The sequence below is a fragment of the Vollenhovia emeryi genome, unplaced genomic scaffold, assembly GCF_000949405.1.
Source record: "Vollenhovia emeryi isolate VEMERY1.0 unplaced genomic scaffold, V.emery_V1.0 DF939130.1, whole genome shotgun sequence".
In the NCBI taxonomy this organism is placed as follows: Eukaryota; Metazoa; Arthropoda; class Insecta; order Hymenoptera; family Formicidae; genus Vollenhovia; species Vollenhovia emeryi.
In genome coordinates, this window is record NW_011967236.1 from 3,003,284 (window position 1) to 3,018,156 (window position 14,873).

Genomic DNA, 14,873 nt, shown 5'->3' on the forward strand with positions numbered 1-14,873 from the left:
CAATAATTTACATTTTATGTTTGCAGGTTGTCCGTTATAATCCGATATATTTATCTAACGGACGTCAATCGTTCACTTGATCGCGTACTCAAATTATCGTTTTACTGAACTGCCATTAATATCTAGTCGTTCAATCTTATCTCACTTAGGCTAGTTAAAATTCACAACTTACGTCTGCTAATTGCTACTGCATATTAGCAATGCAGTTTTTACACATTTTAGTACGCTATCTTTTCTTTACACTTAAAAATACTTCGGTTTGTATACCATTAAATCCTTCTATTCGTGTATAAAATGTCTATCTATTTATTACTGAATAAATAGATTAAATAAGTAGATTAAACAAATGGCTGTAAATACATGTATTCGCTTCGAATAAAATGTATTTGTAATTTATGTTAAAAATGTCTCAATTAAAATATTCTTAGAGCCGTTCTGCGTTAAACACACATTTTTCTTTTTAATCAACTTGTATTAAGCAGAGCATCTTCTTAAATAATACAAATATTTTTTATAATTTTATATGAATACATGTTTATTTTTAGATGTTTTAAGAATTTTCTAATTTTCGCAAAATAGAAATTTTCTCCTTACCGATACGTCTATTTTATTTTCTTTTAAAGGAACCGCGACGTGCGGTGAAGGTAGGCATTTAGCCACCCTTTTCTGACACGTCGTCTTCGCGCCGTCGACGAATCGTCGATTTCACGGTAGAATTACGACGAAACCGCGACTAAATGCCCGTGGATAATCCGCCATTACACGCCGATACAGAAGAGGGAAAAAGCACGGGAGTGACTGCCTACGCGCAAATCGCGCATTATCACCGTACACCCTCTATCCCGCGCGCAGGTGCATCGAGCCTATACGCGTATGGCAGAACTTCCGTTAATTAACGCAGGCGGATGCTAATGACTTCTGTTACGAAATAACAACGCACGAACGAGTGCTTTTGACGCGCTTGTCCGATACCGAAAAGCTGAGCAATTGATGAGTTCTTTATTCGTGTCTTTATCGTGTCCCAAGATTCACATCGATGAACGATCGGGCGTATCAAAGTGTGCCCAGAAGTAAACAGATTACGTTTGTGACAAATCCTACACGCTAATTGACATACCACGATAGTCCCGTAGATAGATAAAAATTTCATTAAATTGTGATGCAACAAATGCATAATATGTTCAGAAATTATATACACAGACTTTATGCAAATATATAATGACGAAGATTCGCGACAGTCAAAAATATATGGGATCTTTATAATTGCAATCAATTTAACTACATGTTCTATATGCTCCGAATACATTTACAATATAGAACGTACTATATGTTCGACATGTTCCGAAATGCATGACATTTTCCTTTTGGACATCGATCGATAGGAATCGACAGGTCCCTGCCCGAGAGCTCTATGTATTAAATCTCTTAATCAATGTGATTGAAACAGTATAAAGATATGTTGAGTTCACTTCATAATATCATTAATATAACTTCATATTTAGCTCTAATAGAAATGCAATCGTTCTATCTTTGGTATTAGTTTCTCTAACATTGGTTCTGTCATGCACGTTTTTGTGCCACTGGAATGCACACCAAAAATTTTACAAAAGAATTTATTAATGAGGGACAAGTAAAGAGGGGAAAGTACGGCGCGATGGTGCGTATAAATTAATTATTATATCTACCTTTAATAAGTAATAGGATTTAAGTATAAATCGAACATATTTTGCCTTGAGCTATCTTCAGCGATGCGGTAACAATTGAAGATAACGAAAGAATTTATCCAAGTTTCAATTACGATAGCTGTTCACAAGCGTATTAATAGCGAAATATTTGGTATATTCTGTAAAACCTATGTACTCAGACATGTACATATACGTACAGAAAATATGTATTTAAGTATATATTCAAAGTATACTTCTCGTTAATGTGCTAATGAGCGATACTCGGTCGATGAATGATAGCCGACATCGGTGTTTCATTGTTAGCGAAGAAATCCGAGAGGGGTACTTGAATAGGAACAACTGGCATGAATCGTAGTTGAACACACCTTTCGATGACTAAGATGCCCTGACTGACGCCTTTTCGTAAGATATAAGCGCTCTGGCAAGGAGCGAACCGGCGCGGCGGGTCAATTAGGAACATTGCTTTTTAAAAATTGATCAATCACTGCTTCCTCGGGGCGCGTGCGCCGTGGCAGCTGTTCCCAGGAAACACCTGGGATCAGGATGAGGGTGGATACGGACGTTGCTGGTTTCATAAAATCGACATCGACTCTCCTAGTAATCCGGCCGCTCGAGATCGTGGGCGCATTTCGAGTTGTACGAGTTGTAGTGCGAAATACAGTTTTGATAAAATTCCAGATGATACATTCCAGTGTTATCACAGGAACATATGATAGCTAATTTTTTTTTTTTAAATAAAATCTACATTTTTCACGAATTTTTGAATGTTAAAAATAATTGCAAAAGAGAACAATGTCTTGATTGGGAAAAGTAAATCGATTAAAAATAAAGGAAAATAAATCCTTTACAGTATAACTGTATTTCTCTTAAAGAAAGAAAATTCTCTCATAAATGCCGGCTTTTGTTTAACAGCATTACTACTGTGTTAACTTATCGTACTAATAAAAATTTCAAATAAAATATTTTCTCAATGTTTTTACTATTGTGAGATCGATAGGCAAATATCTTAATATCTTAATGTATCATAGCGTGTAGCTAATGAGAATGTGATACGCTTATTCATATTCAGCGCACATTTGTTATTCTACCTGCATGATAAAAAATCGCCATAAATTTATCCGTCGACATTTTTACACGAGAGGCTTACGCAAAATTTACATGACAGACTATTTACATTTATAATTCGCTGTTCATTAATTTCAGAATCAAGTAATTCCGTTCGTTAAATGAATTATTTTCCATCGTTGAACGTATTTGTAATGTACACACGATCGATATTTCAATAATGATAATGCATTATCAAATCGTACGTGTTTTCAACAGGGTTGCAAAATTTTGAAGAAAAAACAACGAGGTTTTATTAGCAGCTTACGAACGATTATTTATACTTTTTTGGTAATCATCTTCTTAATTTTATTTATGAAAGATTATGATTTCAGTGTAATTAAGTTTGTAATAATTTAAAAAAATGTATACTTAATCTCATTAATATAATTAATTTTCACACGATCGTACGATTGTATAACCAATTTCATTAAACAGCTTTGAAACATTTCATACGTTCGGCTGAAACGAGTCTTATCAAATCAAACTATAATACTTGCGGAAAGCATTTCCGCAACGACAAAGGATCATAGAAGACGGTAAGGATCGCGATTTTCAAGAAGCGACCTTTTCTATTTCTTTTCGTCGATCGCGAATGGCTTAGTTTAACTCCGGAGGAGCCCTCGAGCCTTCAAGGGGAGGCAAGAAAGGTGGTAAGGAGCGAGCATTGGCCAGGCAGGGATGGTTTGAGGTTAGGGTGAGGTTTAGGGGGTGAAGAAGGGGTGGCGAGACCTCGTAAAGGGGGTTTCAGCAGGCGCTGATATAAATTGAGCTTGCCATCAAGGCAAGCGGCGGGATCTGCCCGAGGCCACAAGATATATAGGAGTAGCTTTCAGCACGCCATTGAAGAATAGTCCGACTCACTTCGCGGAAAAACGCCTCGAATCGCCACGAAACGAGATAACGTTTCTCTTTCGTGATTCCGCCCGGGATGGGAGAAGCTTTCCGCGATGAAATCTTGATTCACTGTCTCAAACAGCCGATTTACGGGATTAATATTTTGCAATGGTACAATGAGCTAATAGCGCTCAATCCGATCAATATACATAATCGCGCATATTAAATGTTTGATTAATTAAACATTAAAATATAATTGCAATTTTTTTTTCATTAAAAACGACTGATTGCAGTCATCACTTTTACGTAAATCAGAAAGATGCAGAGGGGGGGGTTTGAGTAGAAAATGCTTTAAATCAAAGGATTGATAAAAGAAATTAGCATACATTAAAATGTAGCACTTTTTCAATGAAAATTAATATAAATGTGTGACCCATTTCCGATATCGCCGACCATAAATATATATATATTTTATTATATTATATTTCCTATACGTTTGAATATTTCATCTCAACGAAATTATTGATGAAAGTGTCAATACACTTAAAAATTCAAGCTACTTAATTTTATATCCCTTATTTATAGTTGCAAGACATTTTTTAATAACTAATACGCACTCGTAAGTCAACCAAAGAACGCACCCTGGACCACCAGGTGGTGATAAATTTAATGAAAATAAATACTACATAAGTAGTGTTTGCAGGATGTGACCCTGATTGATGACGGTGGTCGGGAGACAGTCTGAGGGTGGCAAGACGCATTATCCGGACCGCCCACTGTGTTTCATGTTGCATTGCGCCGTCAGGAGAGATTTTCGCTATGCCATTAGCGGATCGCCTGACTTCTAACGTAGAATTAAAAATCGGTTGCTTTGATATATCATTATGACACGCTACATGTCTATCATACAACGTGATTATTACACACACACACACACACACACTGGCATTTACGTCGATTAAATTAATTTATCTTTATGGGAAATATTATATTATCCTTATACTGCAGATACAACACAGTTATTGTTGCTTTTATAAATTCTAGGGTGTATCTGGAGCATAAAGATAATATTTATAGCGTTATTACTGAGAGAATATTAATTAATTATCTCATTAGCATAAATACAAATAAAAATGAGTGACGCAACTTTAATGGCAGACTCGGAAAATTTATCCTGGCAAGGAGAGAAACACAGGCAGTTTCCTCTAGAGCACATAATCTCATAAAGGGTTTGACGCGAAACACGACGATAAAATGCATACTCGGTGCTCTCACATGCACCTCGGCCATAAACTTGATCCATTTATACTTTATTATTATTTCACAGCCGCAATATCGCTGGCTTACGATACCTGTCGTCAAATTAGCTCGAATTGCTCGTGGAACTGGATTTACTTGTTGGGATAAACTCGCTCGCAAAAGTCTATGTGGCACAATGCGTTTAGGAAAAAAAGCGACATATCAATTGTTTTCCGGGAACGTCGTGTCCTTTACGAAACTCTTAGGGACACCCCGTAAACCTTCTCGACAAATATATTAAATTTGTATGAAATTGCATGTCCCTCTCATATTGTTCTTATTTCTAAGAATAGAAGCAATTATATAGCAACGCGAAGTATACCCTCAATTAATATCAGTTTTATCCGAGCCATTTTATATGCCTGCAATTTCATTTTACGTTACGGACATTGGAAATTACTTACATAATTTTTTTAATAATATAATATATTAATATTATTACCACGTATTTTATTGTTGCATATTATTCCCAATGTGAATTCTGCTATATTAAAGTTCCCTCTTTGTAACTTAAGTATGCGTGCGTGGCCCTTTAATTAATCGAGCGAACCTATGGCTTTTCACTGCTTGGAAATTATTCAGTATCGCAGACGTCATAACAAAATGGGCGTTAGATGATGCTCCCTCGGGTCATCGCAGCGACACAATTTATCCATCGAGAACCCTAATGCCCTTCCGCGGCCCTGTTACCTCGCACGTCTACACGGGGATGCTTTTCTCCCCGGCCTTGTTACACACGCGCGCATCCGTATGCGTGTAACGCGGTTCGTGTCGTACCCTACACACGATATTTTTCGGGCGGCGACACGTAAGAGCTAATATCGCGGCCTATGCATATTTATACGGCATTAAAAATCACCCCTCCCTTAAAATGCATAGACCACTGCATAGCAGAGGCGCTGGATCTTCGCAGCGCGACGCAGAAGCGGCGATGGCGAAGCGAGATTCGCGCGCACGCGTTTTACGCTTTTTCATCGCTTGCCGAAGTTCCATTTTACGCAAGGAAGAGCGAATCGGTTTATCGACGCGAATTTTACGAACGTCATCGCGGCATTCATAAATTGTTTTAAAATTTGACGATGCTAACAAAGAGCGGGTCTAAAACCAAATTTTTACATTTCATTTCTACATTTCGCGCAATTTTTGCTTGAAATACTTGGAAAATACAAAGCTGTACGTTTCGTAACGAAAACGGGTCGTGTAATACGAACGAATTTCTTCGCGACACTTTCATTCTAGCGATGCCAATAATTTCTTTATTTCATGTCGAACAAAAAAAAGATTTATATGTTTCTTTTTTATATGACAATCTTTAATCCATTACGAGGTGCTTCCTGTGCAATCTATTGCGCAAAAATTGCGTAATCCACTGCAATCCCCACGGAAATAAGAGCTTGAAGACGGTTGGAAAACGATATCCAACCGTGCGACAATGTGACAATGATTTAACGCGACGCTCGTTCATGATCGAGAGTGATTCTCGGCATAGCAACTTGACGCACGAATGTTTGATGCATCGTCGTAAAACACTCGATTGCCGTGTACACATGTCCGGCCACGTCGAATATACGCCCGTCCGCAAATGTGGCCGGTGATAGTTTATCGCGCGGAAATTTTACAACTCAATATCGTATCTCGATCATATTCGACTTTTGATACCGCACGCGCGATACCGTAACTCCGCGTTAAAGGTATTGATTTTGCAATAAACGTCCTCGGACTCGCGCTTCCTTTGCGCACAGTCGACCAGCGGAATTATCGACTCTTCGCGGGACGATATTACTCGAATCGGAATATTTTCCGGGGCGTAATTTCTCGTTCATAAAAGCTTATCGATAGTGACGTGCGATATGACAAGGACGGTCCGTCCTGATAAATAATTAACATTTTCAAAGGAACACTTTTCCAATCGAGCTGTCGACTCCGGAGATATTCGGCTCATTGAAGCCCCTGCTTTTGAATCATACGTTTGAATGCGATAAATAAACGAGGGGAAGTCGCGTTAATTTCTGCTTATTTATAAATAAGTCCCGATTAAGCACAATTATATAATAATGATTGGGAAATTAATATTTTTTCCAAGTCTACAATTTACAAATATATGCAAACGTCGCTATCAAGTTGGTAGAAGCCGCGTTAAGTTCTCTCTTCGCCAGCGCGCGAACGAAACCATTTCCCATTTCTCGGGGCAAGACAATAACGAACTACATTTATCCTCGCTGCAGTCGCTTGCTTATCCCAAAGGACGGCCGAATGACATCGCCATTCATCCGGTTCCCGGGGGATACTTTGAAAGCAATACTCCGGCACCCGCTACCGTGGACGAGCTACCATCTCTCTCGTGGCATATGTGACTTCTGCAACTCGCGATATATCGAGGCGAGAAAAGTCGCGCGTTAAGCCATTGACTCTCCTCCAAGAAATCTCGTACGGTCGTCGCGACTCGTCGCTCCCCGCGATTCGTCTATTAATCGCACACTAATATGAACACGTGCAAAATTCACATTGCTCTTATATCGTACCGTCACTTTTTAATTACGCTGATAATTCAATAAATATCATAAAAATGCACGCGAGACAGGTGAAATTTCAACTCGCTCCGCTAGAGGATTCACGCGGCGCATCCGGGAGCCGCATGAAAATATTTTTGTTTTACCTAATTTCCGTTTTTAACGAATAAAACGGCATTATCGAAAAAATGTTTCGAGAGACCCCCGGCTATTTTCGCGCTAATGATTTTACACCGCGATCCCGGAGTTGAAACAATCGGAAGGAAGTCGGACTGACGCGGTAACGATGCGGTTGGACGACGATAATCCACGAAACGATCGCGCGCGAAAACAGGCTGTCCTTTTTTGCGGCCCCGAAAGTTCGCTGCTCACCGACGAAAGGTCGTGCCCCATAAAATTTCCGGCAGCGGCAATCGAAAGGACCCTTCAGCCTAGAAACGAGCAGTTACCTGAGGCAGTTAAGTTAAATGCCTGTTAGCAGACGTTAACTGCCCGGCGCTATGGGTTCTATTCCGTGGACGATTGCAATTTTAATCGCCTCTTCATTATGATTAAATTTAAATCGACCGTGTGCAGTCTAATAAAGCTCGTTCTATCCGGCGCCTCTCTCTCTCTCTCGCTCTCTCGAAACAGAAAATGTCTCCTGGGCAGATTAAAATACGCGTAATTAAAACCGTAAAGTGCCGATATGCCGCCCGAAATAAACTGTCGGCTTAGTAATAAACGTCCGGCTGAAAAAAGCTTTTGTCTCAAACTCTCTCGCGGCGCAATCTCTCGAATGATTGAACTTTATTTGAAGCATCGAGCGCGGCGAATTAATATTCGGTATGATTGACGGTAAGGAATAACGCCGCGCGCGCGTTCTAAAAGCGTGCACATCGCATGAAAAAAAGCCGTTGACCCCGTGCGTCAATCGTGAATTCCCGCCGCGAGCGGCCTGCGGCGGTCCCGCATTATTTCGCGCTATCACCGCGCGAAATAATGCATAACCATCGAGCGCTTCCATTGAGGAACAATATATTTTAAATATTCCTGCGCGTGGACGAGGGAAGGGAAACGGACACGCGCTACTTGCCGATTTCCATCGATCCCTGCGCTTCTGTCCCACACTTGGGATCAATCGCGGAAATTAAGTTACGAGTTAGAAGCCCTCGACGAGGCGTCGAATAATTTTATTTAAACAAAAAACAAATACCCGTAGCAATTTCGAAAAATTAAATATTGCGAAAGCAATTCTCGTTGCCAGGCGAAAATTATTAACTGCAATATGTTAAAATGCCGCTTTCATTATAAAAACTTCACCTCCCGCACTTATGGAAAAGCAGTCGTATGGGAAATGTACCAGCCGAACCGTCTCGATGCAGCTGGGGGTCGGTTGCGCCTGGCGACGAGACCCGCTCCGTAAACCGGGTAACGCGCCGGGTGTATGAGTGTACGTGAGTTACCCTTTTTTTTTATCCGAAAATGATAAAACTCGGTCTAATGTAAAATTCATTATGTCCATTACGGCTAATTAAGCGGAGCGAACACTCACCAAAAACCCGTGCATTTTTCAGCGATAAAGTCGGTGGCTCTTAATTATTTTATTTCGGGCGAACGCGCGAACCGGTAATTCGCCATATTCTATACACATACGTCAAATCTCGCGCGGTGCCATCGCGGGAATGCGCGTATCTCCGATACGCGTCTTAGGACAATACGTATCGTCGCGCTAACGAGTTCGCAACGTAACAATAATCGCATTAAGACGTTAATTAAATGTTACACATAATTTCAAATAGCTGCATAATGCCACTTCGAAGTAATTGTTGTTTGTACAGCAGTTCTCACGATGCGTTACCCGTGCAATTTAATAGTTGTTCATTAACGGGAATTAGAGATGGAGCAGCAATTACGCCTCTCTTCGAGCGATAATAAATTACAAATCGATGAACCGTAATATTTCATTACGCTATTCCAAGTATTTTGTTGCTAATCAGGGATGCTTCCCATTGTTCCGCCGCATTGTGCTCGATCGGAAAAATGGTGACTGATTAATCTCTCCATGCGACCGTTCGCTCCGCCAGCGGTGCTTGTGTGTGTGTGTGCTGATTGCATTCGAAATATCTCTATCGCACGCGGTATCGATCGGATTTTGAGTGCAACGAGTTATACCGACAAATAGTTTTCTTCTCGGTTCAAAATTAATATAAACGCACTCTGGGCAATAACATTAAGAAACGTGCCTCAATTGTTCTTAACCAACAAGGCAAACGTTCCTCCAATATTTTCCTTTAGAACGTAAATATATTTTTCTCTAATAGGCTCGAAATTATTATAATAAAATTTAAAAGGGGGCAGAAGTGCGTAAGGGACGATTGGATAAGCAGCGCGATGCCGAGCAATTCTTGTGTAACTATCGCAGTTATCGGTGGGACAGAGAGGCAATGAGCCGCCACTTTATTATGTGCAACGCACTCGTAGCGAGCAATTTTCTACCCATTAATGCAACGATTATACAACAGAGCTATTACGCTTACTGTATCAATGATGCGAAATATCATAATTTATGCCGTATACAATGTAGCGAATTGTAAAATTGTGGATTACAAAATCCCGCGGAATCGTTCGTTGACTAATCCCCACCCCCATCCCGATTCCTAGCTCTAAATTTAGCTTCTCGCCGGCCGTATCAATTATGAAGGAACGATCCTTGGAAGTCAACGTTAATGGACGTGTCCCGAAAATCCGACATTTTTTTACTCCCTAAGCGACTTGTAGCTCGACACGCGCGCGCGTATTTTTTGAATCCCCAAACGTGATCGGACTTTCGTAATTAAGGGAAAACGCGCAGTCACATTTCTGGTCTCGCAGAGCGCGAAATGAGACGGCGGCGTGTCCCGCGGTACCGGCGCGATCGAGATCTTCCCCATTCAAGTTCATTACCGCGAATGATCGACGCGTAACCGCGGGCAGCGCGGCAATAATCGAAGGGGGAGGAAGGGGGAATAAAAAGAGATTACTCGGCCGTCCTTAAAACACGCGATGGATCCGCCATGGCAAGTCAAGAAACCTTTGATAGCGACGCTCGATAGTATAGCGATGCTGAGCGCCGGCGCCTTTCCCTCGCAGCCCCATTGGTGCCGAAGGCCCTCTCCACACGAGTGCTCGCCGCCGGGTTTCCTTGGAAACGCTTCGTTCACGCTGATGTCTACCCTCGCCCACAGAAAACCTCTTTCAATTAGGCAGCCTGCCGCCCGACAGACCCCACGAATCCCGCTCCGTTTTCTCTCCCTTTTCTTTCTCTCTTCTTTCTCTCTCTCTTTTTTTGTTTTTTGTTTTTTTTCCCTTCAGTCTCTCTCGCCTGACGTTTCCCGCGTCTTCGCCGAAGCGAATGCGCGCCGCTACGGAGTCGAAGGCGAGGAAGTCACCGGGTACACCCGGGTGACTTTGAAACCACTAATTCGTTAAGCAACTGATCGGCGTACGCCGGGGTCAATGTGTCGGCGCGATGAAAATCAGAAATCAAGGCAGTCATTGCGACAATACGGACCGGGGAGAGTATCGGCTTCTTAAAAATGTATATAATGGAATAAGTGTATGCACGGGATATCGAAAAAACGATTTTGAAATGGAATCAGCGAGCTGATAAGCGACGCAAATTAAAATTCACTAAACCGCCACGAGCCCTGGAATATCTCTCTTGGCTTTAAAAGCTTTCTTTTTATTGCGCGACTAAGATTATCTCGGTTATAAAGTACCCTTAATCGACGATATCTAGATAGCTGTTCTCGCGCCGTGCAGACAGATATTTAATTACGTGGCGGACAAATACGGGGATACGCGTCATATCCGGCGATTCGTATGTGCGAATTTATATACGCGCACGCGAGAGGGATGGAGCGTAGCTGCTTGGTATGCAGCACAACGCCCGGCTTGACTGACGCCTCCAAGTTGCGAATAAAATTTTCATGAATTTCTATTAACTCCGTTTTTCTAGACGTGCCCCGGAGACTTAAAAAAGTTCTGTCAGCTGATAGCCCACAGGGAGGCCAAAATTACGCTCCCGATGTGGCCAAATCCGATCGAGAAGGCCATTTTTTTTCACCCGATTTGCGCGGTCTGCTTTTCAAATTAATTTGGCACACAAAATTATCATCGAGATACAAAGATCATACGAATACAATTAAGGAAGTTACCCCCGTTTTGGTATGGCGCGAAACAATCTCAGCCTTCCGTCGTTCAAATCAAGTGGGATAATATCGATACCAATTGCAAGTATATTATAATAAATGAAAAGTCTGTAAATTTTTCATCATTTTCAGTAATCATTCTTCGCGTCGTTTTGAATTAGCATTGCGCGAAACTTCGTTTCGAAGCCGAATACGTCGTCGGTTAATCTTCCTTTCGAATCTTTAATGAAATACGTGCTAATAATGCGCTCGGTAATAAAATGAAAAGGTCGATAAACTCTTAGATGAATAGGACAGGGGTATTCAAGCCTTTTTGTTTCATAAATACTGAGATTTCCGTCAGTTCCGTATATAGATAACGCGGAAACCACGCGAGTATTCTTGCTGTCAAAAACACATTATGCCCGTTAAATCGTAATGCGGAAGATGCCTCGATTTACCATGTCCTTTTTAATTTGATTCAACGCTTATTGTTGACGCGTCTATTTTTAATGTTCGCCGTTAATGTACGCTATTTTCGATTTGTTACATCTCTACGTATTAATATAATATAACTAGCTCTCTTCCTCTCTTTTAAATAATTTCTTTCAAATTTTCTTTTTAGAGGAAAGTTAAACGTTTTATTTTATTCATAAAATAAAACTTTTTTCTCAATCACACACGTCGGGCAATAATAATAAGTGTAAACTCTATAATTAGTCTAATTCACGACGAATCCATCTGCACACATACCACTGTCTTGCATATCTTTACATTAAAAAGATTTGAATCAACCGACACAGTAGCTTTTGCAGGATCGATATAGCAGGAGAGCTGCTTTTGGGGGAACCGCGGTTGAGATTTCTGGATCTTTGATCCCGGAATTCCTGGTGCCAGAGGCGGGACTTGCGAGCTTCCGCAAAGTTTCGCGGTCGCCTCGCAACCAAGTGGAACCCACCAAAATTCGGAACCCCGCAGAGCGAGGGCTTAGCTGCTGCTCCAAGTTTCACTTTAATCCAAAAAGCCACGGTAGGCCGGCACAATTGATTCCGCCGGAGTTCCGGCACTGTCTGGGATACGTTTCTGAGGATAACCGCGAGGTCGCCGTACGACAATTTATCCTACCGTGTGAAGCGCAACTACGCTGTACGTCCGCCTTCAAATTTTTACACGTCGAAGACATAATTTTTTTTACATTTATAAACTTTTGTAAAAACATCTGTCCTTACGACGCTACATTGTTGTCCAGCGTATTATTATTTTAAGCGTGTCAGAGATCCGCTTCATATTTATATGATAATATTTATAACGATAATACATCACCACAATAATTGAAGCACTTATACAAATGAATCGGTCATTGCAGAAAGCGTATATGATACGAAAAATAATTTTCTGGGAAAAAAGATAATTAATTTCTGCGATGCGATGGGCCGAATCGTAAAAAAAGGAGTTGAATTATATCTTCTCTTTACGCAGAGTAGCTGATTTAAATAAGCGTACGAACCATAATGCCGAATTGTAACCATTTTAACGTGCACAACATGGACGTTGACGTGTAATTCTGGCATGGCGGTGAACGCGAAGTCACGCAATAAGTTCTCCAGCGCACGTTGAAATTAATCATTTCGTGCCAGCGGCAGTGTGTACATTTTGACCACACCTACCTGAACGCGACTTTCCGTGAGGCCGATCCTTAGTGCTATTTCCTCCCTCAGGAAGATGTCCGGGTAGTGAGTTTTGCCGAAACACCTTTCCAGCTCGTTCAGCTGGGCCGGTGTAAAGCGCGTCCGATGTCGCTTTTGCTTTGCAGGTTTGTCATCGCCTTGTCCGATCCCCGTCGCGCTACCTAAAATGCAAAGCCACGGTTAAATGATATAAACGTAAAGTATCAAATTTTCCCTGATATCAATTATTTTTTAGTTTTAGAACGAATCGCTAATCAAAAGGATAATTAAAGAATCAAGCGTTACGTTTTCTCTGCCGCATCTCCTACATTTTAAACAGTGGAGGATAAAATTGTATACAATCTATCGATAAAAACAAATATGGTACCAAGAAAGTTTTTTATTCACGTCCTGATGGCATTAAAATATTTTGCCTTTGCACAAGAAAAATGATACGATTAAAAAAACATGAATTTTCGCGCTTATAAATAATTTATTAACGCGAAAACGTAAGTTTTTTTTAACCAGAAAAGCATCGTGAATGCAGTTACGAAAATGTCATTCAAAAAAGCACTAGTGCAAAAAATGTTATTTGTTTAAAAATAGTGGGAATAAGAGAGAAGGAATTTTGAAAGAAAAATGTGATTTCTCTCATTATCGAGAAAGATCTGTTAAGGCAAGAAAAAAAAAGAGATAAAACCAGTTTAGCATATCTGCTGGTAATTGTGCATGATTTGCAAGCAAATTGAAGGTTTAAAATCGTTCTTCTGTAAAATTGCTATTTTTGACTGGCGCCATTTTTCTCGTGCAAAGGAGACTCGTCAAGTGAAAAGTTATCAATGCTAACTTTTATAATAATTAACTCAGATTGCATTCTAGCCAAGGTATTTCATAATTACGCTGGATGATCCCAACGTGTGCTGCACATTGATCAACAATTAAATTTAAAGAAAATTGTGTACCCGTTGTTCATTTAATATTCGTTTTTACTCCTAAAATTATGTAACTCGCGTGACACGTGAAAATAACATGGCCAATTTAACATCAAATTAGGACCAATAATTTTGAAATCGTAAAGAAACGATACTAGTTTAGTTTATTATTAAAATTTCCCAGTACATTTTTGTAAAGTTGCACTTTGTCCATAAATAAGTACGAATTATTAATAAATTTAACTCAATCTAATTTAAATTACATTAGTGTTTTATGTTATAAGATTTAAAATATAAATGAGCCAATATCTGTTTTATATCTTTTTCAATTTAATTCTTCTTAAACTCTCTTTTCAGCGCGTAGTATAAAAATATGCTACTGCGTTCAGCAAAATAATTTCGCCTTCTAACTCATCACGAAAACATCCGTTCTGGGAATATTTCATACGCTTATTACAGTTGCTCACATAACATTCGCGGGAAATCGATGCGATTCATCTTTCCATTTAACCATCCAACTTATTTGATCAACAGATAAAAGATGTCATTCGCTCAATCGTAAATCATTTACCATTTCAAAATACTGTTTTAAAACGTAAATAAGACAATCGAATTACCAATGTTGCATTCCTTGTACTTTTGTTTATTCATTTGCTTTTTGATAGCTCCGTGAAATACATTTCCACCA

The 14,873-nt window shown here is 40.1% G+C and overlaps 1 protein-coding gene across 1 annotated transcript in view; it reads right to left on the reverse strand.

Moving 5' to 3' along the window:
• LOC105568365 (homeobox protein orthopedia) overlaps positions 1-14,873 on the reverse strand; it is a 30,172-nt gene that overhangs the window by 8,443 nt on the left and 6,856 nt on the right. Inside the window, exon 3 of the mRNA XM_012023992.1 lies at positions 13,254-13,435. Coding sequence (XP_011879382.1) covers positions 13,254-13,435 — 182 coding nt within the window. The remainder of the gene's footprint in view (positions 1-13,253; positions 13,436-14,873) is intronic.